At 38.8% G+C, this 25,991-nt stretch overlaps 2 protein-coding genes across 2 annotated transcripts; one reads left to right on the forward strand and one right to left on the reverse strand.

Moving 5' to 3' along the window:
- Positions 1–3,501: 3,501 nt before the first annotated feature.
- On the reverse strand, positions 3,502–11,849 carry LOC112170442 (presequence protease 1, chloroplastic/mitochondrial). Its single transcript, XM_024307737.2, has 19 exons — positions 11,470–11,849; positions 11,186–11,369; positions 10,820–10,994; positions 10,606–10,738; positions 10,437–10,507; positions 9,681–9,764; positions 9,120–9,210; positions 8,048–8,568; positions 7,746–7,910; positions 7,451–7,669; positions 7,218–7,345; positions 5,939–6,128; positions 5,538–5,621; positions 5,349–5,446; positions 4,803–5,067; positions 4,559–4,721; positions 4,301–4,481; positions 4,013–4,084; positions 3,502–3,875 (listed from the first exon to the last, which is right to left on the reverse strand). Exons 1-19 carry the CDS (start codon positions 11,762–11,764, stop codon positions 3,734–3,736), a joined length of 3,261 nt encoding a protein of 1,086 aa, XP_024163505.1. The 5' UTR covers positions 11,765–11,849; the 3' UTR covers positions 3,502–3,733.
- An 11,563-nt stretch (positions 11,850–23,412) lies between these two features.
- On the forward strand, positions 23,413–24,522 carry LOC112172617 (probable carboxylesterase 12). Its single transcript, XM_024310017.2, has one exon. It carries the CDS (start codon positions 23,484–23,486, stop codon positions 24,426–24,428), a length of 945 nt encoding a protein of 314 aa, XP_024165785.1. The 5' UTR covers positions 23,413–23,483; the 3' UTR covers positions 24,429–24,522.
- The last annotated feature ends 1,469 nt before the right edge of the window (positions 24,523–25,991 follow it).

Below are 25,991 nucleotides of genomic sequence, written 5' to 3' on the forward strand. Positions count from 1 at the left end.
CATACAATTCACAAATCACAATTATACGACGATCCAACGGTGGGATCCTCACGGATCACCAAGAGGATCATCTTTACAGATTTATACGATGATCCAATTGTTGGATCCTCACGGATCGCCCTTAGGATCATCCTCTCAAAATTATACGAAGATCCAACGGTTGGATCGTCCCAGATCGTCTTTAGAAGCATTCTCACGAAATTATATGACAATCTAACGGTCGGATCCTCACAGATTGCCCTTAAGTTCATCCTCTCAAAATTATACGAAGATCCAACGGTTGGATCATCCCAAATCGCCTTTAGAAGCATCCTCACAAAATTATACAAGTCGATCGGACGGCCTGATCCTCACGGATCAAACCCATTTACGCCAATATATCGAAACTACATTTCGTAACAATTGAGTCTTTATTAAATTTACGCCAAACAAGAATTAATAGTTCCTAGTTTTAACTGGTTCTAGTTACTTTGATAAAAAGTATAAAAAAAAATGTTTACGGGTTTTAACGGGTTCCAACGAATAACCCGCAAACCCGCCGGGTTTCACCCGCAAAACCCATTAAGCTAACGGGTTCTTATCAGGTCGGCCTGTTAAGAACCCGCACTATACCCGCACGTTGCCAGGCCTACTTGTGAGTTGTGACTATGACTTCGTCACCATTTACCAAGGCCACAAGAACACCACATCAATGTGGTCGTTGAAGGTCACAGTTGATGAAGTTTGGGAGATGCAGAGTTCCTAACTCAAGAACGGGACTTCTGCTTTGATTTACAGTATTGACGTGCAGCAAGTTTAAGAAGCACAATCAAAGTTCGTATCCATCAATTGCACACTAGGGCATTGACTTCCAGTGGAACATATTCTTTTCACGATCCTGATATTTGATGACGATCTATAGTAACGTTTTCCATTCTATTACCTCAACTGTCAAAAAGCAGATTGATTATTTTATGAGTGGCTATGCTAGCCGAGCATCTTTTGTAATGGGAGTGTTGATCGATAAGTTGCCTCGTGTTGTAAAATATTCCGCCAACTTAAGGGATTATTGATAAATTGTATCATATTTTATCCAACTTACGATCATATGCTACGAACTCTTAGAGCTATCCTTAATTATTTGCAGTGTGGATTCATACTAGATGAGGACTTGAGGATATAAAAGAGGCCGCTGCTTGTGATGAAGTGAAAGGTGCACTGTTAGATAAAAGTTAGCAGAGAACCAACTGGAGATGAAATTGATCTGATATGTCTGGAAACAACCCTGTTTAAGCTATGACCTATCTATCAGCTGACTTGAAGTTTATAAGGTTGTATTCAGTCTTCCTGAGCAAGCAGTAACCATTATAAGGACGTTAATTAAAGCCAGGTTGTGCCGCTTTCTTGCGGAACTTTATTCAATTGGCCAGTTGGGGACTCTATTACCTTTAGTGATGAACAAAGGTCTCTCTTTATGCTGCTATGTATGGTCCTCCCATGAAGGAATCAAGGAAGACAATGTACAAAGATGAGAAAGCAAAAGATGTTCCTGTGGTGAGTTGCATACTCAGATAGGGGAGGCCAAAATCAATGAAGCTGAAACTGTTACGACTATATACATGCAGTGGAAAAGTTTATGCCCTTGCTGTCTCACTTTGAATCCAATCGTGGATGCATTTGTTAGAACCTTATGAAACTTCAAAGTGCTTATTACTTTTCCCCTTGGGATATGCAGAAACCAAACCAACCAAAGACAATTGATTAGTTTAGTAAAACACTGATTTGTGTTTAATGTTGAATCAAACCTATTCGGAAATCGAGATCAGTCTATTGGCTGACCAATTGCTCAAACTGACGTTAAATTTGAACCAAACCACCAGTTGTATATTGAACCCAAAAGAGTACTTTCTCCGAGATATAGCAATATGTGAGAGAAAGCACTTGGTGTTCTCCTTTTGTAGCCATGGTTTTCTCGAATATTGCTTCACATCTATAGATAGAGTTGAAAACTAGATGAAAAGTCGTCTACAAGAATATAAGTTTAGACAAAAAAGGAGAAATATGAAAATATAATCTTTTTTATATTATCTACATTGTAACCATTGCTTGAGTTATTGATCCATCTAATCAAATCGCCTCTAATTGCGTTGGTCAATACACAAATTTTTATTAGTCGACATTGTCAACATAATTTAATAAACCTGAGAAGGCCACATGCAGTTCGAAGAAAAAGGGAGCTGTTGGGAGCTACCAGTAGGCAGTTGCTTGCTGAGCACCTCCTTCCGGCCTATTTGACTTTGAAGTAGCAGGCACATGCCGTACCTATAATCATGATCATCAAATCATTACACCTATATTTATGCATATACGTTATCACATTAGATTCCTCAATTGTTCCACACCATGTTTGGAATCTAGCTGTTTCTGCTGCTTCTGTAGCATATATATACTACATTTCATCATCTGCTTCTCCTTGTCCTTCCTCATATTCTGGCTCATCTTCCTTCCCCAAGAGCCTAAATTCAAAGTCACAAATGCCTCTCTGACCCAATTCAATTTTAACAACACCAACAACACTCTCAACTACAACCTCGCCATCAACATCACAATCAGAAATCCCAACAAAAGGGTGGGCATCTACTACCGCCGCATCAAAGTCATTGCCAACTACCGAAATAAGAGATTTTCTCGTGACTTTGAATTCCTCACCATTTTTCCAAGGCCACAAGAACACTACAGGTGCACGATGTGCACATTGAAGGATCACAGTTGATGAAGTTTGGGAATGGCGAAATTTCCCAATTCAACAAGGAGACTGCTGCCGGGGTTTACAGTATTGACTTGCAGCTTGCTCTTCGGATAAAAGCCAGGTTCGGCAAGTTGAAGACACGCAATTACCAGCCTTATCGCAAGATCGATTGCAAACTTAAGGTTCCATTGAGTCTTAATGGAACATATGCAAATGGCTTCAAGGCTAACAAGTGTAGCAACGTTTATTTCTTTCACAATCCTGATATTGATGAAGATTAATACTAACGTTTTCCATTCTATTATCTCAATTGTCAAAGTGCTGATTGATTCATGAGTGGCTATGCAAGCAAGCACTTTTCGTCTTTGTTTATATTCTCTTTTTATCTTCTTCTTCTCTTTTCCATCTGCATTGTGGTTTTGATCTAACCCATTTAAGCATCACCGGCCAGTTTACAAGAGATTGAGGTAGCATGAACAAAGATGAACATAAAAATGTACAAAGATGAAAAAAGCAATAGAAGTTCCTATGGTGAATTACATTTTCAGATACTAATTGAGAGGAAAATCCAGTGATGCTGAAACCGTTACGACTATACACCATGCAGTGGAGAAGTTTGTCTTTGCTTCCTTACTTTGAATCTAATGGGGATGTACGCCTCGCTGAAGTTGATTTGGGAAAAGAATATGTTGTTGTCCCTGTAACTTAACGAATCAACTCCCAATCTAATGGGGATGTACGCCTCCCAAAAACAAGACGAGCAAAACTCCATCTAGAAGAAACAAAATGAGATGTTTTACTGGGTCAAAAGAATCGGATCCTCACTGGTCAGTGTAAAGCACATAATTTCAGTAGCCAGAAATGGTACACCTTTAATGCATTCCAAAATTTCTTTTCTAATCTACTATGTTGTATTGCTTTTCTATGTGGACGGGTGGAAACAGAAACAACACATCAGGCGCCCGTTGCTGTATAAATTAGAACAGCAATGCACGAATGCCTGTCTTAGAGGGCTTTCTTCACTTCAAATAAGTTTGATCTTTCCTTTTGTGCTGCATCAACATCATCTGGAGATGCCACTGCAACAGCAACCCCTTTGTCTTTAACTGCATCAATTGCATTTGCAAACTCCTTGAAGTCCTTCAAGCTGTGGGACAAAGGCATAGTAAGTAAAAAATCATGAATACAATAATTCTTCACAAGCATCTGTCTTAAAATAATTAAATGTTTGGTATAACAATCAGCATCTTAGTCCCTTCGGGGACATCTGATCAGCATCTTTACCTTGTTGACAATATCTCTTCTCGCCTAATTTTCCTTTCCTCATCTGAAACTCCCAATAAATACCGCATCAAACTGCAGAAAATAAAAAGAAAACTAGGTTAATGGTAAATACAGAAACATCTGAGGGGATCACAAATGAGTTTTTATGGCAGGTTGTATAAGTTCACCTAATTGTTTCCATCTACAGGCATATTTAAAGATAAAACAATTGTTTTCTTGTTCCCTTTTGTATCATAATGGCTGATAAGAATCTCAACTCTATAGAAAGAGGAAGTTATCTCCACATACCTACTATAACCTTTGGCATCAGGAAGCTGGTATGAATCAACATCTCCAATTGTTCCAATGATGGACTTTGTGAGAGTTTCTTCATCCAAATCTAGTTGACGTAGAAATTCCCCAGTTCCATCATATATATCAAGTGTCTTTAACAAGTTGGGGTCACGATAAGATAAGAAGGAGAACACACCTACATCAAATTTGACAATGTTAGGTTCTGATAGCACATAAAATTCCATACAAACATAAAACAGATGATAGTTATACCGGAGTGACTATCGAAGTCGCAAAAGCCTCCATATGCTCCACCACTAACTCGTACACGATCCCACAACCATGTATTACTTATGTATTTAGAGATAACATATGCACTTCCATTAAGTTGATACCCAGTGTCATAAATGTTGGCTGCTTTTCCAACATAATTAACCTGTAGAATGTAAGAGATTAGAATAATTACTCCAACAAATATGGAAAAAAGAAACGTGCCGATAAAGAATTGCACTCTAACCTGAGTAGGTATAACAATGGCTTCATTTATAGAAGGTAATCGAGCATTCCAAGTAGTTGTTGCAAGGGGAGATTTGTGAGGCAGCAAATTAAGAAATTCGCCAACAAACTTCTCAGAGTTGGTAAGATTCTTTCCTTCAGCAGTCATATTAATCAAGCAACCCTCCTGTGAAAGTAAGGACTTGCGAATCTCCTCAAGAGATGAAGATATTCTCTCCCAATCATTATCAACTTTTTCTTCAAGAGCTTGTAGAAACTCCAAGTAACTATGTAGACAGAAATTACACAAACTGTATCAGAAACTGTATTGGTAGAAAGAAAGAAAAGAGTTGATTTCAATGTATATATAGATTAACAAGAAATCAGAAATCTAGAAAGCTTTTCACAATTATTCATCTCATAAAAGTGGGGAAAAAATTGGACTCGATCTTAAGCTCTTTGAGACAACTAAATCGCAAACTCCACGCCTCTGATGGTACACTTCAAAATGAGAAGATAGTGGACACTTGGCCAAGATGTCAAATCAGTAGAAAGTTTCGGTCCAAACCTGAAACCACCCATTTGTTCAGAAATCCACCCCGCAACATTTAGCTTTGCATCCATCCTTGCAGCAGCAATTCCATGACCGCTACCTCTCAATCGGTTCTGAAAAGGAGTACCATAAACTCTTTAAGCTGTGATTACTAATATTAGGATCCTGTTCTGTTGAAATGTTATTTTATAAAACATAATATACCTCCATTCTAGCTTTGCTTTGGGAAACAAACTGCTTAAACCGCTGCTGGTCTGTAAATTGGACTTCTTGAAGAATACAGTTGATCTGCAATAACATATTCATTGGTCATTCAAATATTTCTTTTTGAGAGTTATTCCTCTAGCTAGGTGCATAAGCAGTTTCCTACATCTGATTATTGTAACCTCATGGTGCCAAAAGTAGGACACGAATAAAGCATCACTGTGAATGAAAAATTGGGACCTTAGTGCAACAATTAATCAAGACGAGTTCTAAGCAATAAGTACCAACAGTATAATGAATTATCTAAGTATATCAAAATCTTCACATAAATTAATCCATAAGTAATGAAAACTGAAATTAAGCGTTTGGGGCGAAAGAAGAAAAGAGAGGGGGGAGGATACCAGATGAAATAGATCAGCCGCACGTCCTGCCATGGCTTTGCCTCGAACAATTATATGGCTACAGGGATCCTTCTTGCCCCGGACAGATGATGTCAGTGGATAAACTGATATCCCTCCAGTTTTTCTTCCAATCAACTGATTAAGTTCCACAAAACTCAAATCTTTGGTTCCCATCTCCAGCAATGATTGACTGTTAAGAACATCATGATACAGTTAGCCAATATTTCCCCCAAAGAAAGATTTTTATTCTTAAATAAGCATGTAAATCTTGACTGGTACTTTGTCCATAATCATAATTATTAAACGATGTCAGTAAAAAAAAAAAAAAAAAAAAAAAGATCCACTAGTCTGTGGCTCTGCAGTATTCACGTACTACCACTGCTACTACTACTACTGCAGCTGATTTCTCATTAAGGTTTGATATATAGAATTGTCTTTTCTTTTCTTGGCACGATGTGTTGATACAATTAGTGGAAACGAACATGAGTATCTTATTCAACAGACAGGGTATTCACCCCGAAATGTGTAGTCTTGTAGTTTACTGTATATCTATACATGTACATTTCCCGAAATTAAATAGGTAAAAGAAAGAAACAGTTATGTGCAGTTTGCTGTAAACAACATATAGTCGACTAATTATGCATAATTCCCATGGATGAAAAGTATCATTTTTCCACAAGGGGTTTCAGAAATGGGCGGACAAAGTTTTGGTTTTAAGTACCAAAGACACCTTGTAGCTATAGATCAGGGGTTCTAAACAAATGATAGCATTGCCCGCGAGACTGACATAATTTAAGAATTGAAGAGACGTTTTTTTAACTAAAAGAGTCACATAACAAAAGACTAATAAAAAAGGGCATTAGAATCAGTTTCTCTCATTGACTAATCTGAGGGAGTTGGTGTGGAACGGGGATCAACCTAAGCCTTCTCCATTTTCTTAATTAATGACAGGTAACTGAAACTAACACAATGACAAAGTATATCTAACAAATGGGAGTATTTCAGTTTGGTCCCTACAGTATTATGTTCTACCTTGACAACTGGAGGCTAAAGTAGAAATCTTTTGTATGAATTTTATATCCCATAAACTACCAGAGAGTGAAATTGGAGAATCAATTAGTTTGTGCTCACAATCCCATGGAAAGCAAACTAAAATCAATCAATTTTTGAGTTTCTTCAAAAGTTGACCTTCCATTAAGAAAAGTTCATATGTAGAACATCATGTTATGAATAGCAACTAAGAAATTTCAAGTGACTCATATTGAAGACAACATCTTACCAAAAAAGAGGTACCAAAGGAAGGAGCTCTTGCTTGAGTGAACTCATATTGAACACAACTTCAGTGTAGAGAACATCATTTGTAAAAAGGTCATGCTGCAAAACTTTAACTCCATTGATATCCCCAACCTACATTTAACAGACATTTTCTTATTTATTTACTTCTTTTTTTTTAACTAACTAATGAGTAACTTGTATGACACTGGAACACAAAAAATTTAAGGCGATGTTAACCTCTGTGGGAACAGGAATAGGTTCCTTTGGAATGTCAAGCAGAGAGAGGCTTGGAACACTTCTCAGAGCTTCTGGTGGATCAGGAGTTTCCTGCTTCAGTTTCAGTTCTTGTGTAGCGCGTGCTAGCTCAGCAAGATCTTCTTCCGTCATACCTGCTTTTACTTTCTCCAAAATTTCTTTCTCAGCTGCTTCATCACGAGAAGCTTTTTCTGGATCAGGCTGACAAAGATCTTACTAGTTAGGAGTAATGAAAAGAGCAAGCAAGCTTTGGGGAAAAAAATATACAACTGATTACCTGCATTTCTACCACAACTCGATGAAGATTGTTCAAAATAAATTTCTCTATTAAAGGAGAGAAAACGGCTTTAGAGCCTTCCTGTTCTATTCTTGCTTTTAGTGCCAGTAAAGGTTTCTCATACTTCAATGGCTGAAATGGATCCATATCATATATCCACTTTCCCTTTGGGAAAAAAAAGAAAAAGAAAAAAGAACTGAATCAAGCTTGTGATCAAGAATAAATGGTCAAAAGAGATGACAGGTATTTTATTGAACAAAAAAGAACGAAAGAAAGAAAACACTAAATAGGTTGATAAGTACCATGGATCGAAGCATTAAGGACAAACCACGAGGAAATGATCCGGTGTTGTTTTCCCTGAGAGAAAACTCAATGGTATTCATGGATGCTTCTACAGCAGCTGTATCGAACCCTTCTTCCGCTAATTTTTTAAGTGTACTCATTACTAATTCTTCTACCTTTTGAATATTATCTTGAGAAACACCCTTCAACCCGATACTAAATTGAGGTTGAAGAAGCTCATCTTCAACCCCGCCTCCAATGATAGCTTCTCCCAAGCCACTTTCCAGCAATATTTTCCTCAATGGAGACGCAGGAGTTCCCAACATAAGATGATCTAAAAACCCAAGGGCAAGCTCAGTTTCCAAGTCCAGGGGTTTCTCAGAGAGCAGCCAATTGATGCATACCATGCCTTTTTTCTTTAAGTCGCCGCCTTCACCAGAAGGATATGTCTCAGAAATCCTAACTGGTTCCGAAAATAGTTTTTGTGTTTGAACCCTTGATTCATTTGGAGCTGAACTTGCATCAAACATGTCTAGGTACTCTGTAAGATAGATTGAGAGAGAGAGTAAGAGTAGGAGTAAGATGCTATAGATTGAAAATATATTACTCCACAATGTTAAACATGCTTTTTTTTTATTTTTATCTTGCACTGAATAAATGATGGCAGCTTGTGACAGAGGATGTTGCTGTAAACAGCTGTTCTTTCTCAATTTTGTAACCTACACATCCCTTCCTAAAACAAGTTGGTTATAAAACCAAAATGACAAATCATTTGGTGATTCACAGTTAAACCATCTTAAATAAAAGAAAAATAGTCGAATGCACAAAACGAGAGTGATCGAAATACTGTTTTTTATCAAAAAGAAAATGATTGTATTTATTTTTCATGGTTTTAACACCAGATTAGCATCTATGACAGTTTACTTATGGAGTGATCAGTTCTCAATTCTCGTAAGTTTTCTATAAGGAAAACTCCCACTTCTATGGCACAGAATATCATAGACATGATAGTTTGCAGGCAAACAAAAGCACTTCAAATGTATGTATGTATGCATGCATGTTAGCATGTATAAGCTGATCAAAATTTAATACCACTTAAAATGCGTAGGCGCTCAGTTGGATCATCATCTCCATAGAACCAAATCCTGGCATTGCTCGGATGGTAATATTTACGGTGAAATTCCTGTAGTTGTTTGTCATAAAGAAGAGCACAATTACAAGAGTCTAACTAATACATGCAATATATATCGCAAACTATTCCATTTTGTAGCACATTAGATCAAAAGGCACCGCTAATTCTACTAAAAGTCACTGTAACTGAAGTACAAATTCTCTTAAGCAGCTACTGTAAACACTAAACACTCTTTCTCAATCAAATCTAAATACAGTCATTCTACAGCCAAAATGGTCCAGAACTTCAGATGATATGTCAGAAGCATGCTAAAATTTTCCAGTACACTGCCTGTAAGATTGCAGAGAATGTGCTTAACATAAAAAATCTACCAAAACTCACCAAAAAATCTAAGTCTACAAATAGAAAAGTTAACCATCCTCAACTAAAGGCACCATAAGTCAACTAGACCAAATCACTATCTCAAAGGATACAACACCTCAACAATCAGATATTTGAAATCCTCAGTTAACACAACAAACCTTAAATTCCTCATAAGTCAGCTTGGGAATAACTTTTGGATCACCTCCACTGTCCACACCATAGGTGTTGTCTGGAAAAAGAGCCTGTAGAAAAAGTATGTTAAACAATTACTACCAGAAACCAGAGATATTCTATAAAAGTAGGGGCAACATGACAACAAACTGGTGACACTCAAGTCTTTCACAGACTCTCGAAGAGCCATTCACTATTTAAGTAATTTGATCATTAACAATAACAAAGATGATTCTGTAGCTTAGCGTATCAGCAACATAGATGGCTAGTATACTAAGAGCAAACACCCTAACAAAATCTAGAATTCATGAACCCTAATTACATGATTATAGCAACATCAGTGTAACCAGCACATAATAAACTGAGAAAGCTTACTGGTTTAGACATACATCCGATTACATATAACATTCAGCTTAAACTTATCTGTTAAAATGAAATCCCAAGATAACTTTCCTCTCAACTAGTGACATAGTTTCCTAGAATTGACCTTGCTAGCAGTTCAATAAACAAATTCAGGTGACAATTCATATACACAATGCCATTTATGAGAGGAGATAAGATAAGAGACAGGAGGTAGGAGGGAGGTAAGGGACAGAGAAGAGAGCATCTAGCTTTGTTCATTTGGAACCAGCAAGAGGATAATGACAACTCAAAAGGAATATTTGACACTCAATAATTAGCCTATAAGGATGTCAAAATCCAGACTACCAGAACAAAAAATTTAGGTTGCAGAGAAAACTTGCCTGTTGAGCAATCCGCCCTAATATATTATCAGGCTGGGAGTACACCCCTTTCATCTCATTGAAAACAACTCCTGAAAGTAAGAACAAAATTGATTTAAAAATAAATCAGGCATACTTGGGAATGGGGAAAAAAAAAAAAAGAATGTGGGTACTTCGAATTATATCCAACCTTTATAAGATATGTCTTCAGAAGGATCGTTGAGCTCATAGTGCCAGCCCTCCTGCTGGAAAGTCTGGAAATCCTCCATACATTTTGGAAAGAACACAGCATCCAGGTACACATCGACCAGATTATAGAAATCCTGAATTTAAAAAAGAAAACCACTTTTCAGAACACAGAGGCCGTATACCGCACACCACCTTGTTCTCAAACTCGTTTCTACCTTTGAATTTGTGGAGGCAACAGGGTAGCAAGTCCTATCAGGATAGGTGAATGCATTGAGAAAAGTATTCAAGCTCCCTTTCAACAATTCCACAAACGGCTCTTTCAAAGGGTATTTCCTAGAACCACACAACACACTGTGCTCCAAAATGTGTGGGATTCCAGTCGAATCATTTCTGCAACAACAAATAGAACAAACATATTTACAAGGTCTTGATTATATAATACAACAAGCAAAGTACACATTCACAGTTACGGGCCGCAAATACTAATCAAATGCAAGTTGAACAGCATTCACACACTATCCCAATTCGAAAATGCGAAGCTGCAGTAGCTAAAAGAGAGTTGATTTTGGAGTAATACTCACGGTGGTGTTCGGAAAACAATGCCGAAAACCTTGTTCTCATCGTCGTTGGAAACAGAGATCACCTGAGCACCGGTCTTTTTGTGCTTAAAGAGCAGAGCTTTGGATTTACACTCTCCTATAAACTCTTCGGCGACCTTCTCGAATCCCAGCTGTTCCGCAACCTCATCGGAAACCCCAGAGAACTCTACACCCGCAAAAAAAAAAAAACCCACTCAATCAAAACGACGACGCATTGGGGAAAAGGGAGGAAAGCTAGGGTTTTGAGAGTGAGAGAGAAGAGTTACCTGACGGCGAGGGGGTTAAGGGCGTGGCGACAGCGCGTGGGGAGAGGGAGGAGAAGCGCGTGGCGAAGTGGGTGGAAGCGGCGGGGAGTGGTAAGAGGCTGGTGCGGCGGAGGGGGCGGCCGGAGGAGGGTCGGAGAATCGGACGGTGGCGATGGGGTCTGAGAGCAGAAGAAGAAGAAGAGGAGGAGGAGGAGGAGCGAGAGAATCGAAAGAATGGGATAGAGGGGGGGCGGAAGGAGAAGAAGGCTCTATTAGTGCAGGAAAGAGAAGAGCGAAGGAGAGCTGCTCTCTCCATTTTTTGTGGCGTGCAGAGTTGAGATGATGATAAAGATTTGGTTTTTAATGGGTTTTTGATTGTTGGGAGGGAATATAGGTTTGTATGGGTGGGGGTGGTTTGGGGCTTAAGAAGCTTTTCTTTCTTTCTTTCTTTCTTTCTTGCCTAGGGAGTACACGGATTAATGGCTCTCATGCTTTGAGAGTGGAGTGAGGACTACGAAACTAGTTTTTGTTTCTTTTGTTTTCTTGGTTGACAAGTGAAAAGTGAAATATAGACGAAAAAAGGAAAGTGAAATCTCCCAATAGAAGAGGAGGCTTGTAGATTAAAGAGCATTTATCACTACATAAGAGACTTGTTTATATTCCAATTCCTTCAACTATGACTTGAAATGAATGAAGAAATGTATCTGATGTCAATGTGTGATGGTTTGTTCTTGATAGATATAAATGTTAATGCATGTTTTATTAACAGTTAATAATAATGCATAAAATCATTTTGCCGATAAGATTAATCACAAAATGATAAAAATGACTTTATCATTAAATGAAGTTCAACTTCAAGATTGTTGTCTTCTCCTTGCCTGTACTAGTTTTTCTTTTCTTTTTTTTCAATAAATTTCCCTCATTCTGTAGAGGTTTGCCAATATATATATATATATATATATATATATATAATGACATCCATACTTACGCACACACCTAACTCCACATTTTATGGAGTTTTGATGAAGTTCAACTTCAAATTATCAAAACGAGAATACAGAAAGTGTTGTAGAGAATTGGATAATTGTATTGTATTCATCTCACCATGAGGTTTATATAGGGTTACATCATGTATACAAAAGGCAATACATAATAGCTATACTAATCAATCGCACATTACAAGTATGTCAATCGCATGCATTACGAGTCTGTCAATCACATACATTAAGCAATACCTATTGCATGAATAGTCATTATCATTTACAACACTCCCCCTTGGATATTCCATGTCAATAGTGTTGCCTCTGCTATGCGCTTCTAAGTTGCCTCGTCAAAAACCTTGCCAAGTAATAAAAACCCTGTGGGAAAAAATAACCTTGGTCGAAGGAGAAAAAAGCACAACGGGCGTGAATGTGGAGTAGTCGACATCCTTCCACACTCCCCCTTGTGCCCCTCAAACTCAGTGATGACGTTTTGATCGTTGCCTCACTAAAAACCTTGCCAGGTAACAAAAACCATGTGGGACAAAAATAACCATGGTCGAAGGGCAAAAAGAGCACAACACGACATTCACTCTTCGAGATCGAACATGTAGACTGATACGCTTAAAAGCAAGCGCACAATTTAACCCCGAAAAATGTCATCATTAGTATATAGTAAATAGGGATCGTTCTATTCCGGGGATTGAGGGTACACCTGTCATTGTACAACAAATAAAGAATTAAAATAAGTATAAAGTATTATTTACAAAAATAAAACAAACACAAGGGGGTTTTAGGATTATTAAATTAAAAATTAAATAAATAAAATAAAGAAAATGTAAAAACTTATATACACGGGTGGAACGCAAGTAACAAAGATATAAACCACAATCATATGAATGAAATCCAATCACAATTCCTATAGTTGATTTTCTATGTCATGAGAAAGAAGTTGACCATGTGAAACGTTAGAAAACAACCTTCAATATTTAATCTAAGTGAAAGCACCTAAATTAAATCTATTGAACATGCAATCATAGTCTAGAAAGCTAGCTAATCAAGAACACATTCAACGCATGAAGAACAAAGAAAGGATGTCAACCAAAGTGCACAACCTAGTTATGAATAAGTTCACCTATTTGCAATCCTCCTTAATTGATTTCGACTTTTGTCCAAAGCCTTTACTACTTAAATCTAGCTCCAATTACATGCATATATCCTAAGTTGGCCACCAAAGAACACATACATATAAAAGTTTTCTATAAAACAAAATCAATCAAGCAATCTCACATAAGCAACATATAAATCGACATAAAGAAATCACAACTTTATTTCAAGACATATAAATGGGCTTTAAACTTTGCCCTTAACGTCATGTTAACTAGAATTCATAACTCTACGAATCAAACAACGGAAAAGAAAAGAAAGTTTGAAATACACAGTGAAAGATGGATGACAAGCCTTGAGACGAAGAACTCGAAGATCCTTGAAAGCAAGCAATCTTCTAGGGAAGACACAAGGGTGGATGGCGGATAGGATCTTGATGTACTGCATGACTTCTTCTCCTCCTTGGTTGAGACGCAGAGCTTCTGAAGACTAGAGAATTGAGAGAATTTTTCTAATGTTTATTTTCTAATGGAGAGAGGTGTGTTGTGGTCTATTGGTGGTGTGGTGATGGTGTTGTGATGTGGTTGGTGTGTTGTAAAACGTCTAGAGAGGAGGCTATATATAAGGGAAGGCAAGGCTTCATGAATTTAATTTCTAAGGAATTTTCTGGTTGCACCACACAGCTTCGACCAATCACGTAGCGCCACGTCAGCTCTGTTGTGTCATCCAACCAATCAAAAAGCTTCAAAATAATTCCACAATCTTTCCAAATATATTATTGCTGATTTCCCAAGATTTTATCTGATTTTTCTCTTAATTTTCGGCCAAAATAATCTTGAGTGAAAATAGAAATGAATCTGGACTTGTTTTGGACCTTTTCTCCCTTAAATCTCTCCATGGCATCATTATCCTTGATCCTCTCTTGATTTTTGACATTAACTCCATAATTTCCCATGGCAAAATCAGATTTAGTTCCCCAATAATATCTCCAACGTCATCTTCAAGCCATGTGGTTTCCTAGTGCCATCAGGACTCCTCTCTTTTTGCCATGTGTATTCATTTCAGCTCATTTCATCTCCATTTTCTCCCTTGTACCTAGAAAATAAAAACTAAATTAAAATTTCTTTATTTAAGGAAATAACTAAGTAAAATATGAGGAAATAACTATTAAAACATCGCATTAGAATGCTCCTATCATAGACATCATACCTCCCCTGATGTCAAGGTCTCCCCCTGATTTCTACAATTATGGGAGTTTGGATAGCTATCTTAATCCGATGCTCTTCACATGTTTCTCGAAGGTGGATTTATGTAACGACTTGGTAAATAAGTCCGCTACATTATCCTCTGAACGGATTTGATTTACTTCAATATTTAGAAGTGTTTGTTGTTGCTGATTGTAAAAGAACTGAGGCGATATATGCTTGGTGTTGTCGCCCTTGATGAAACCTAACTTCATTTGCTCAATACAAGCTGCATTATCTTCATAAATGCATGTAGGTTCATCTGTGGTAGACTTCAAACCACAAGTTCCTCGAATGTGTCTAACTACAGACCTTAGCCATATGCATTCTAGCACGGCTTCATGTAGAGCGATAATCACTGCATGATTTGAGGAAGTAGTAACAAGGGTCTGCTTTGTAGACCTCTAAGATATCGCAGTGCTTCCCATGGTAAAGACATAACCTGTTTGGGAGTGACCTTTATGAGGGTCAGAGAGATACCTTGCATCAGCAAAACCCATCAAGACATCGTTGTCATTTTGATGGAAGGGAGGAGGAGCACGGAAGGTGGCGTTTTGCCTTGTGGAGTCCGATCCCACACTTCCGTTATTTCTTTTCTCTCTGTAGGGATAGAACAAGCCCATATCAATCGTACCTCTCAAGTATCGAAAGATTGTCTTTATGCCAATCCAATGGCGGCGTGTTGGAGCAGAACTGTGTCGAGCTAACAAGCTCACTGCGAATGAGATGTCCGGTCTTGTGCATTGAGCTAAGTACAATAATGCGCCTATTGCACTTAGATAGGGCACTTCAGCCTCTAATAAGTCTTTGTCCTCATCCCTTGGACGAAATGGATCTTTTTCAGACTTAAGACTACGACCGATCATGGGAGTACTCACAGGCTTTGCTTTATCTTCATTAAAGCGCCTTAATAATTTTTGAGTATATGCTGACTGATGGATCATAATCCCATCACTACGGTGCTCGAGTTCTAGTCCGAGGCAAAACTATGTTTTCCCAAGATCTTTCATCTCAAGTTCGAATTTCAAGTAGTTAGCAGTTTTCTTTAACTCATCTAGAGTTCCAATTAGGTTCATGTCATCGACATAAACTGCTACAATTGGAAATCCGAAACTTGTCCTCTTTATAAACACGCATGAGCATATTTCATTGTTGACATATCCCTTCCCAATCAAGTAGTCACTTAGACGGTTATATCATATCCGTCCGGATTGTTTCAATCCATATAGTGAGCGTTTCAATCTTATTGAAAATGCGCTCCGTAGTTTAGAGCCACTTGACTTGGGTAATTGAAGTCTATCTGGAACCGTCATATATATCTCTGAATCTAGATCCCCATAGAGATATGTTGTAACAACATCCATAAGCTGCATGTCAAGTTTTTCGGAAACTACCAAACTGACAAGGTAGCGGAACGTTATAACATCCATTACGGGAGAATATGTTTCCTCGTAGTCGATTCCAGGGCGTTGTGAGAAACCTTGCGCCACAAGGCGGGTTTTGTATCTAACAACCTCATTTTTCTCATTACGCTTTCTAACAAAGACCCATTTATGGCCAACAGACTTTATACTTGGGGGTGTCAGCTTTATAGGCTCAAATACATGTCTCTTTGTTAGTGAATCCAATTCAACCTGGATCACATCTTTCCATTTAGGCCAGTCTGCTCTTCATTGACATTCTTCAACAGAACAAGGTTCGATATCATCGTGTTCTATAATTCTTTGAGCAATAGAATATGCAAACACATCATCAAGGATAATAGAATCTCGATTCAACATCTCATGTACACTAGTGTAATTCATGGAGATCTCCCTATTCCCTAGAATTGGTTCTAATATTGGAGCGTCCCCCAATGATGTCTCTTAGACATAACCATAATCCGAAATATCTTCATGAGACGGGTTATTTATGTCGATGATTAATGGATCTTTCTGTGCCAAACTCGCTTTCTTTCTCGGGCGAGAATCCATCGAACCTTTGGACCTCTCACGTTTCCTTGCTGGGAGCCCGACCTGAGCCACATTGCCATCACTTTTAGTGGTGGAGGCGCCATGCCCAATACCCCTAGGGTGGCGCCATGTCCATGATTTTTGGGGACATCAATCCTTGCAGGCATGTTTGCAGCAGGTATATGTGATCTTGTCACTTTAACGATATCAGAAAACGCATCAGGCATAGAGTCTGCTACATTCTGAAGATCGAGAATTCTCCGCACTTCAATTTCGAACTATGCGGTTTGGGGATCAAGATGAGACAAAGTGGGGACAGACCACGACAATTCTTCTCGTTCCTGTTGAACATTATTGTTCCTATCTCCCCCTAACGAAGGGAAGACTGTCTCATCAAAGTGACAATCCGCAAATCTAGTGGTAAATAGATCGCCTGTCAAGGGTTCTAAGTAGCGGATAATGGTTGGAGAGTCATATCCAACATAAATGCATAATCGTCTTTGAGGACTCATTTTGGTGCGCTGTGGCGGCACAATTGGCACATAAACTATACACCCAAATATGTGTAAGTGTGAGACATCAGGCTCATATTCAGTAACCATCTGGGACGCAAAAAAGGGTTGAGTGGCAGTAGGCCTCAGACGAATGAGCACAGCTGCATGCAATATTGCATAGCCCCAAGCAGAAACAGGGAGATTGGTGCGCATAACCAATGCTCTAGCGACCATTTGAAGTCTTTTAATGACAGCTTCTGCGAGACCATTCTGGATGTGAACATGAGGAGCAGGGTGTTCAACCTCAGTCCTAATGGACATGCAATAGTCATCAAATGTTTTTGATGTAAACTCTCCAGCATTGTCAAGACGAATTGACTTAATGGAATGATCAGGGTAGTGAGCCCTTAATTGAATGATTTGTGCTAGGAGTTTAGCAAATGCAGCATTTCTTGTGGATAATAGCATGACATGTGACCATCGTGTCGATGCATCAACCAACACCATAAAATATCTAAATGGTCCGCAAGTTGGTTAAATAGGTCCACAAATATCACCTTAGATTCTTTGTAAGAATGGAATATTTTCTTTAGTGTCATTTGCATAGGATGGTCTCGATCCTAATTTTGCTAAAGAGCCGGCTTTACAAAACGAAAGATGGGCTTTAGAAGCAACTAGGGAAGTATCCGGTTGAGCCATGAAGTCACAATTGACTTTAGAAGTAGAAAAAGGAACCAAGGAGGTATTGGTGGCATCAATACTATTTTTGGGCAGCAGGGGGTAGGTGGCGCCAGCCCTACCTTGGATCGAATTTTGGTTCTGACTTCTTTTCGTTTTGAAAAATGGATGTCCGTGTGAAGTCTTTAATATACGGATCATCATATATATCACGACCTGAGTGTCCCAAATGGTCATGCCAAAGCCTATATGTGTTAGAATCCCATAAGTCATCTCTCATGACATGGTTGGATTCAATAATTCGAATAGTGGTTGCATACAACCCATTAGATCGACACATAAATTTCTCTAATACTTGTTTATGTCTGTAGTCATTAGAGGTGATGCAAAGGAACTCTTGTTCATTCTCACAATGTGTTTCCACATGAAAACCATTGGCTCTTATATCTTTAAAACTCAATAGGGTTCTTCAAGCCCGAGGAGCATATAGAGCTTTGGTGACATTAATACTTGTGCCATTTGGCAACATTAATTGAGCTGGTCCTCGACCATGAATCAATTGTGATGGTCTAGCCATCATAGTCACAGAAGATCGACTAGGCGTCATCCATAGAAATAGTTGCCTATGTCGCAATATAGTATGTGTGGTGCTAGTATCAACAAGGCATTCCAACTCTCCAGGAAACATACTGAAAAATAATAAAGTTCGAAATTAAAACATGTCCATGACATCGAATAATAATACGATACTTTATTAATAAAGATAGCCAATGATTACATCAAAGGTCCCAAAAAGTCTAATCCAAAATAAAATCAAACGAAGACACATTGTAGTCACTCTATCCATTAGGTAACTCCAATCAAATATGACCAGGAAAGTAGAGAGAGATGTTGGTGGAGCGAGGCTCTCTTAAGTAACATTAATCTCAATGACTTTCCTAGACATCATATTTAATTGGGTGCACCACATAAGAAAGAGTTTAATACAATTGTCATTTATTGACTAAGGCATATTGCCATTACAAAAATTCTTGGAAAATAAAAGGACTAACCTAATCAAAGTCTGCGGCATCCTTGTGCACTACATCGTCAGCTTTGAAGTCCTCTATGGTGAGATGGATGTCTCCACCATTTTCTTCTTCTTCTGCAAGGTACACTTCTTGCTCCCTCAAGTCCTTATATGCCCTGTATCTTGAAGCTAGTTGCTCGCTTGCCTTGCATTGCTTGAACCAATTCTCACTTGATCCACATCGATGACACATGTCATTGTGGTTGCCTCCCTTTAACTGAGGTGCACGTTGTGGGCGTTCCCTAGGAGGGTTGGTGCCACCACCACGACCCATGGCGCCACGACCACCTCTCCCACGTGTGGCATTGCCACCACTTGTATCTGCACCAAACCTGCGGTTTCATTCCTTGTTAGGGCGGTTATATGGACCCATATGTCCCTCATATCCCTTATTCTTAGGGTTCCGCTCCTTGCGCCCTCTTTTGGGTGCATTATAATTCGCCTCATGAACGCTTTTACTTTCAATGGACCTTGAATTATAATTTCTCACGAGTATGTTATCATGTTTCTCATCTACAGATATGAGATTGATAAGCTGATGAAACCTCGTGATCCATCCAGCATTGACTTCAGTGCGGTATTGCTTTGATACCACGATGGCTGAAACGGGGAAGATGGAGAGAGTTTTCTCAATTAGCTCTTGCTCTGTGACAGGTTGTCCACAAAACCTCAACATGGACTGTAGGCGAAGAGTTTCTGAATTATATTCAACAACAGACTTGCAATCAGCAAAGCGCAAATTGTTCCATTGAACCTTCAAGTCAGGGAGGAGGGAATCTTGGACATTGCCAAAGCGCTTTTCTAGTGCTACCCATAGTTCTCTTGCATCCTTGATCGACATATACTTCAATCTGAGTGCCTTATCCATATGGCGTCGCATCAAGATAACTGCTTGAGCATGCTTTGTAGGTGTTCCCATGAACACATGATCCGGGTTAGGTGCCTGGATTATGGGTACTATCTTTGAAGTGAGGTGGTTCTCAACATCGGTTACCCAACTGTGGTAATCCGAGCCTGTTAAGTCAAGCATGGGAAAGTCGAGTCTAGGTTCATTCGACATCCTGAAAATAAGAAGAGAATATATATTAGTTTCGGAGCTAAACTTCCACGAAAACTAACATAATAAGATTTCCGAGCTATGCTACCAAGAAAACAATTTCCAAGAAAATCTCTTTTGGATTAGACCAAACAATAATGTTTTAATATGGTCACAATTTGATGCTTACAGACTCTCTTAGTCCGAGCATTATGAACACTCTTATTTCATACGAACACTCTTAATTAGTTCGTTAAGCGTGAATCCCCACAATTTCGCTTTATTAAATAATCAAACCCATGTTCGTATATTGAAAATCCTGCAGAAAATAAAGGAATTTAAAAGACAAGAAAGCAAGAACTTTAGTCTTTAAAACTTACTTATTGAAATTCGGAGCAGATTCGCTTCTAAATAGCTCCCACTTTGAATGGTGTACAGATCTCAAAATGACTCCAATAGGGCTGAAATTTGGAGGTCAGATAGATGAGGCAGAGACGAACAACTTTGATGAATGAAGGATTTTGATCTGAGGTCCCAATCAAGACGTTTCGGGGCGTGCAAACAGGCTAATCTGCATAAGAACGAGCGTGCTGCTGTGCTGCAGAGGCAGCAGGCGTGCGACGATGCTGCAGGGGCAGTAGGAGGCACACGGGTGCTCAAGGGCTGCAGGAGCAGCACACGGTATGGCTAGCAAGGGCTAGGAGCTTGCGGCAGTTTTTGGTGAAAGAAATTTCGGGTGTTAGGGGTTTTTTTTCTGGCTAGGGCTTAGGTTAGAGTATCGTGCTAATAACGTGTTGTAGAGAATTGGATAATTGTATTGTATTCATCTCACCATGAAGTTTATATAGGGTTACATCATGTATACAAAAGGCAATACATAATAGCTATAATAATCAATTGCACATTACAAGTATGTCAATCACATACATTACGAGTCTGTCAATCGCATACATTACGAGTCTGTCAATCGCATATATTAAGTAATACCTATTGCATGAATAGTCATTATCATTTACAACAGAAAGCAAGCAAACCAACAAAGAAAAACAAAAAGTAAATTAGAACTTATCGAGTAGACAGTACTAGGCCTGAAGCCTATGCATCAAAATCATAGGTTGCAGCAAACCGCTAATTAATTTTTTGTTATTCAGAATAATTTTTATAGAAAGTACTATTTATGCAAGATAACAGGATAGTTTTTCGATCTTTTGTGATCCATGTTCCATAGGCTTGTGTTTGATTTTGTTCCGAACGTCATCCCTGGCCTTCAATGTTTCAATGCTACGTTTTATGCCTCCAAATCATCAACTTTCTTCATATATAAACATTTGCAGCTTTTCCTTAATATCCGTTAGTAAGAAATCTACATCTCCCATGTTAAATGAAGTGTAACTTTGGAAAAGAGTGAATCAACCTCGTTTACAACCTGTTCAATGCGAAACTTGATCGATGTCGATCGCCAACTCCTTAATGGCAATCACAGTCTTGCATTGAGTTGATCTCCGCTTTCCCATCTTCCAAATTGTTTTCATAAGCTTCAAACAAGGAGTTAATCGCCCCATGAGGGCACAGCAAATCTAGCAATTACTGTAATTAATCCCGCCCTTAAAAGCAGATCCCCTAGCATTAGAATTATTAGCAACAGCTTCCATACCTTTTGCAATAAGTGAGTAATCCACCACAAGTGAAGTAACTGGACCAGAAGCAGAATCAGCTGCAACACGTATGATGTCCAATAACACTTTTACACTTCGGCACCTGCAAGGCTATAAAAAGTAAGCTCAGTAAGTACCCGCAGCCACACTAACATACACACCGTCTTTGATACTCTCAAGAAAGAACACGTTCATGCGCCTTTTAAATACCTTGCTTGTTCCACTTTCCAAAGTCTTGAACATCTCGTTAAACTGCGTGACCAAACATTGGAGCTAGCTTTTCGAGCAAGCTTTCAGCTGAATGAACGTCAACATGTCTGAGGATATCTTGAAATTTTTCAGTTTCTGTAAAATATATCACATCTTGCAGTGCTCGGGGTCTCAAAGTATTAATTGTTGAACCACGTAGTCCATTTATGAATGACTATCACGAGCGGACTTTACGAACTTACCCAAAGCTGAGCAAAAATCTAGCAGCTGCTGGCTATCATTGACGTAATTGTTCACAACGAGTAGAAAACTTTGTTTCCGCTCGTGCAATATTTCCTCATTGCAGGCAAGATTACAGTACCGGACTGCCTATTCAAGAAAGATACCAATATTGTGAAGTTATCTGGGACAACCTATCCAAAAACTATCCCTATTTAGTGTGTTGTTTACCGCGTCATTCAGATTAATTTATTATATATGCAATTTAACGCCTCCATACTCCCATGAGGCTTAGGATAAGGTTTGAACTTCGATCATATCGCACGGGCACAATGGGTTGATTCAAAAAATATTGAAGCTCAAAACAAGCTTCCAAAGGCAACTAATCGCAATATGGGCTACGAAACTACATTCCAATGATCTTTTTGGTAAGACTCCATACGGAGACAATAATATTCACTTAGCAATTGTGGGGAAGAGTTTTTATTCGTTTATCTTTAATTACTTACCGGATTTTCTTATTTTTCTTTTGGTCAAATTCATTAGGCAGGATTTGACGACAATTCCAAATAAAATGAGAACAGTGATTTCGAGGAAGATATTCCCTCCTTCCAGAAAATATGACTATCCACATGACCACACACATTGGAATATAAATTCACAGCTAGCTGGGCTCCATTTTCATAAGCTGATGAATTAAGTGCCTACCATATTTCACTAAATTCCTCTACTTATTAGTTCAACTGCTTGCTCATCCCTCTTTATTCTTTCTTTCTTTCGAACTATTCCAAGATGCATGAGGAAGAATATAAGGTAGATTGCAAAAAATGGGGTTTGTTATCACAAGGTATTGACTATCCCCGTTATTCTCCGAATGAACAGTTCGAGAGCGTCATGCATGATGCAAGTGATCAAGTCTTCAAAGACTGTCTAAAAACTCAAAACATGTTTTCAACCATGAAATTGTCTGTGCAATTTAATTCCAGAGTCACAGAAAATCCACCAACAAAAACCAAAAACGTAGCTATATATTAAGAGAGAACAAGCCCTCCGTTCTCATCCTTACATATCAGTTGTGCTCTGTTTATCAGGAAGAATATAAGGTAGATTGCAAAAAATGGGGTTTGTTATCACAAGGTATTGACTATCCCGTTATTCTCCGAATGAACAGTTCGAGAGCGTCATGCATGATGCAAGTGATCAAGTCTTCAAAGACTTGTCTAAAAACTCAAAACATGTTTTCAACCATGAAATTGTCTGTGCAATTTAATTCCAGAGTCACAGAAAATCCACCAACAAAAACCAAAAACGTAGCTATATATTAAGAGAGAACAAGCCCTCCGTTCTCATCCTTACATATCAGTTGTGCTCTGTTTATCATCTCTTCAACCATGAGCGATGAACTAGCCCATGATTTCTTTCCCATCATCAAAGTATACAAAGACGGTCGAGTCGACCGACTCTGGGGCACATCCACACTCCCTGCATCCATCGATCCCCAAACCAGTGTTCAATCCAAAGACGTCGTAATCTCAACCGCACCACCCGTCTCTGTAAGGCTTTACATTCCCAAATCCACCACAACCGAGTTAACCCGGAAGCTCCCTCTTCTGGTTTACTTTCACGGCGGTGGCTTCTGCAATGGAAGTGCTTTCTCTCCCACTTATCACAACTACCTCAACTCTTTAGTCTCTGAAGCCAATGTTGTAGCTGTTTCTGTTGACTATAGGTTGGTGCCGGAGCACCCTCTTCCGGCTGCCTATGAAGATTCATGGGCCACTCTCAAATGGGTGGAGTCCCATTTCGCAGGAAACGGCCCGGAAGAGTGGCTGAACCGGCATGCAAATTTGAACCGGGTTTTCTTTTCAGGTGATAGCGCTGGGGCTAACATAGCTCACCACATGGGTTTGAGAGTTGGGACTGAGAAGTTGGTGGGTTTTAAGCTGAATGGGATTGTTCTGGTGCATCCATACTTTTGGGGTGAAGAACCAATAGGGGGAGAGCTAGCTTTGGCTGAGGATCATACAAAGATGTTGGCTGCTTTGTGGAGGTTTTGTTACCCTTTGACTAGTGGATCCGATGACCCGGTTCTCAATCCGGGTAAGGATCCGAAGTTGGGGGAGTTGGGTTGTGAGAAAGTGTTGGTCTGCGTTGCGGAGAAGGATTCGTTGAAAGATAGGGGGTGGTATTACAGTGAGGTGTTGAAGAAGAGTGGATGGAATGGAGTAGTGGAGGTTATGGAAGCAAAGGAGGAGCAGCATGTGTTCCATTTGGTCAATCCTAGTTGTGACAATGCTGTGACCATGCTCAAGAAGTTAGTTTCTTTCATAAATTAGTTATTGTTTTCGATTCTGATAAGCAGCTACGTTAAACACTAAACACTTTCTTAATCAAAGTTAAATACAGTCATTCTACAGCCAATATGGTCCAGAACTTCAGATGACATGTTGGAAGCACATGCTAAAATTTGCCAGGACACTGCTTATAAGATTGCGGAGAATGTGCTAAATATAATACTAACAATCTACCAAAACTCACTGAAGAGACAAAAAAAAAAAAAAAAAAATTCTGATTCTAAGTCTATAAAAAGAAAAGTTAACCATCCTCAACTAAAAGCACCATAAGTCAACTAGATCAAATCACAATATCTCAAGGTTACAACAACTCAACGATCAGATATTTGAAAACCTATCCTAGTATTAAGACATAACTAGCTCTTCTCAGTTAACACAACATACCTTGAATTCCTCATATGTCAGTTTGGGAATAACTTTTGGATCACCTCCACTGTCCACACCATAGGTATTGTCTGGAAAAAGAGCCTGTAGTAAAAGTAAATCAAACAATTACTAACAGAAGCTAGAGGTATTCAATAAAAAGTACTATACAAATCGAGCAACATGACAACAAGGTGGTGGCACACTTAATAAGTCTTTAAGAGACTCGAATGGCCCTTCAATATTCAAGTAATATGATCATTAACTATAATATAAAGATCATTCTGTATCTTAGCAGATCAGCAACATAGGTGAATATTGGATACTAAGAGCACACACCCTAACAAAATCCAGAACTCATGAACCCTAATTATAGTAACATTAGTGTAGCCAGCACATGGTAAACTGGGAAAGCTTATCGGTTACATAAATCCAATTAGATATAACATTCAGCAACAACTTCCATAACTGTTGGAATAGTAAGCACAATCAGCTACATCAGTCAAGAAGAACAAAGGAATAAGAGATTTGAGATTTTCTGATATGATATTTACCTTCTCCAAGAATGGAGTATTTATACAAGATACTCCAAGACCTATTAGGAAACTAATTACAACAGAAATAATTTTAATAATACACAATATTCACATTAATCCTAATTATATGGCATGACTCACGCCAACACTCCCCCTCAAGTTGGTGCATACAAATCACGGATGCCCAACTTGTCAAGTGAGTCATAGAAGGCTTTACTCGAGAGAGCCTTTGTAAGAATATCGGCCAACTGTTCTTCAGTAGGAACGAAGGGAAACATAGTGATCTGTCCATCCAGCTTCTCTTTAATGAAGTGTCGATCTACCTCCACATGCTTCGTGCGATCATGCTGAACAGGATTGTGAGCAATTTCAATTACAGCCTTATTATCACAATAAAGCGGCATAGCCTTTTTCTGTTTGAATCCCAAATCCCTCAACAAATTTCTCAACCACAACATCTCACAAAGTCCTCGGGCCATCCCTCTATACTCTGCTTCTGCACTAGAACGAGCCACCACCTTCTGTTTCTTGCTCTTCCAAGTTACCACCTACAAATGTGAAGTAGCCCGAAGTAGACCTACGATCTGTAATATTACCTGCCCAGTCCGCGTCTGTGTACCCGGAAACATCCAAGTGACTGTGTTTT

The sequence above is a fragment of the Rosa chinensis genome, chromosome 6, assembly GCF_002994745.2.
Source record: "Rosa chinensis cultivar Old Blush chromosome 6, RchiOBHm-V2, whole genome shotgun sequence".
Classification (NCBI taxonomy): domain Eukaryota; kingdom Viridiplantae; phylum Streptophyta; class Magnoliopsida; order Rosales; family Rosaceae; genus Rosa; species Rosa chinensis.

What these genes read in the sequence shown, in the direction of transcription:
- LOC112172617 (XM_024310017.2), top strand. Translation starts at nt 23,484, where the DNA reads ATGAGCGATGAACTAGCCCATGATTTCTTTCCCATCATCAAAGTATAC.
- LOC112170442 (XM_024307737.2), bottom strand. Translation starts at nt 11,764, where the DNA reads ATGGAGAGAGCAGCTCTCCTTCGCTCTTCTCTTTCCTGCACTAATAGA. An exon ending in TAGGGCGGATTGCTCAACAG is followed by an intron (nt 9,765 to 10,436) that starts GCAAGTTTTCTC and finishes CTTTTTCTACAG; the next exon opens with GCTCTTTTTCCAGACAACAC. An exon ending in CCTTTGGTACCTCTTTTTTG is followed by an intron (nt 6,129 to 7,217) that starts GTAAGATGTTGT and finishes TGTTCTTAACAG; the next exon opens with TCAATCATTGCTGGAGATGG.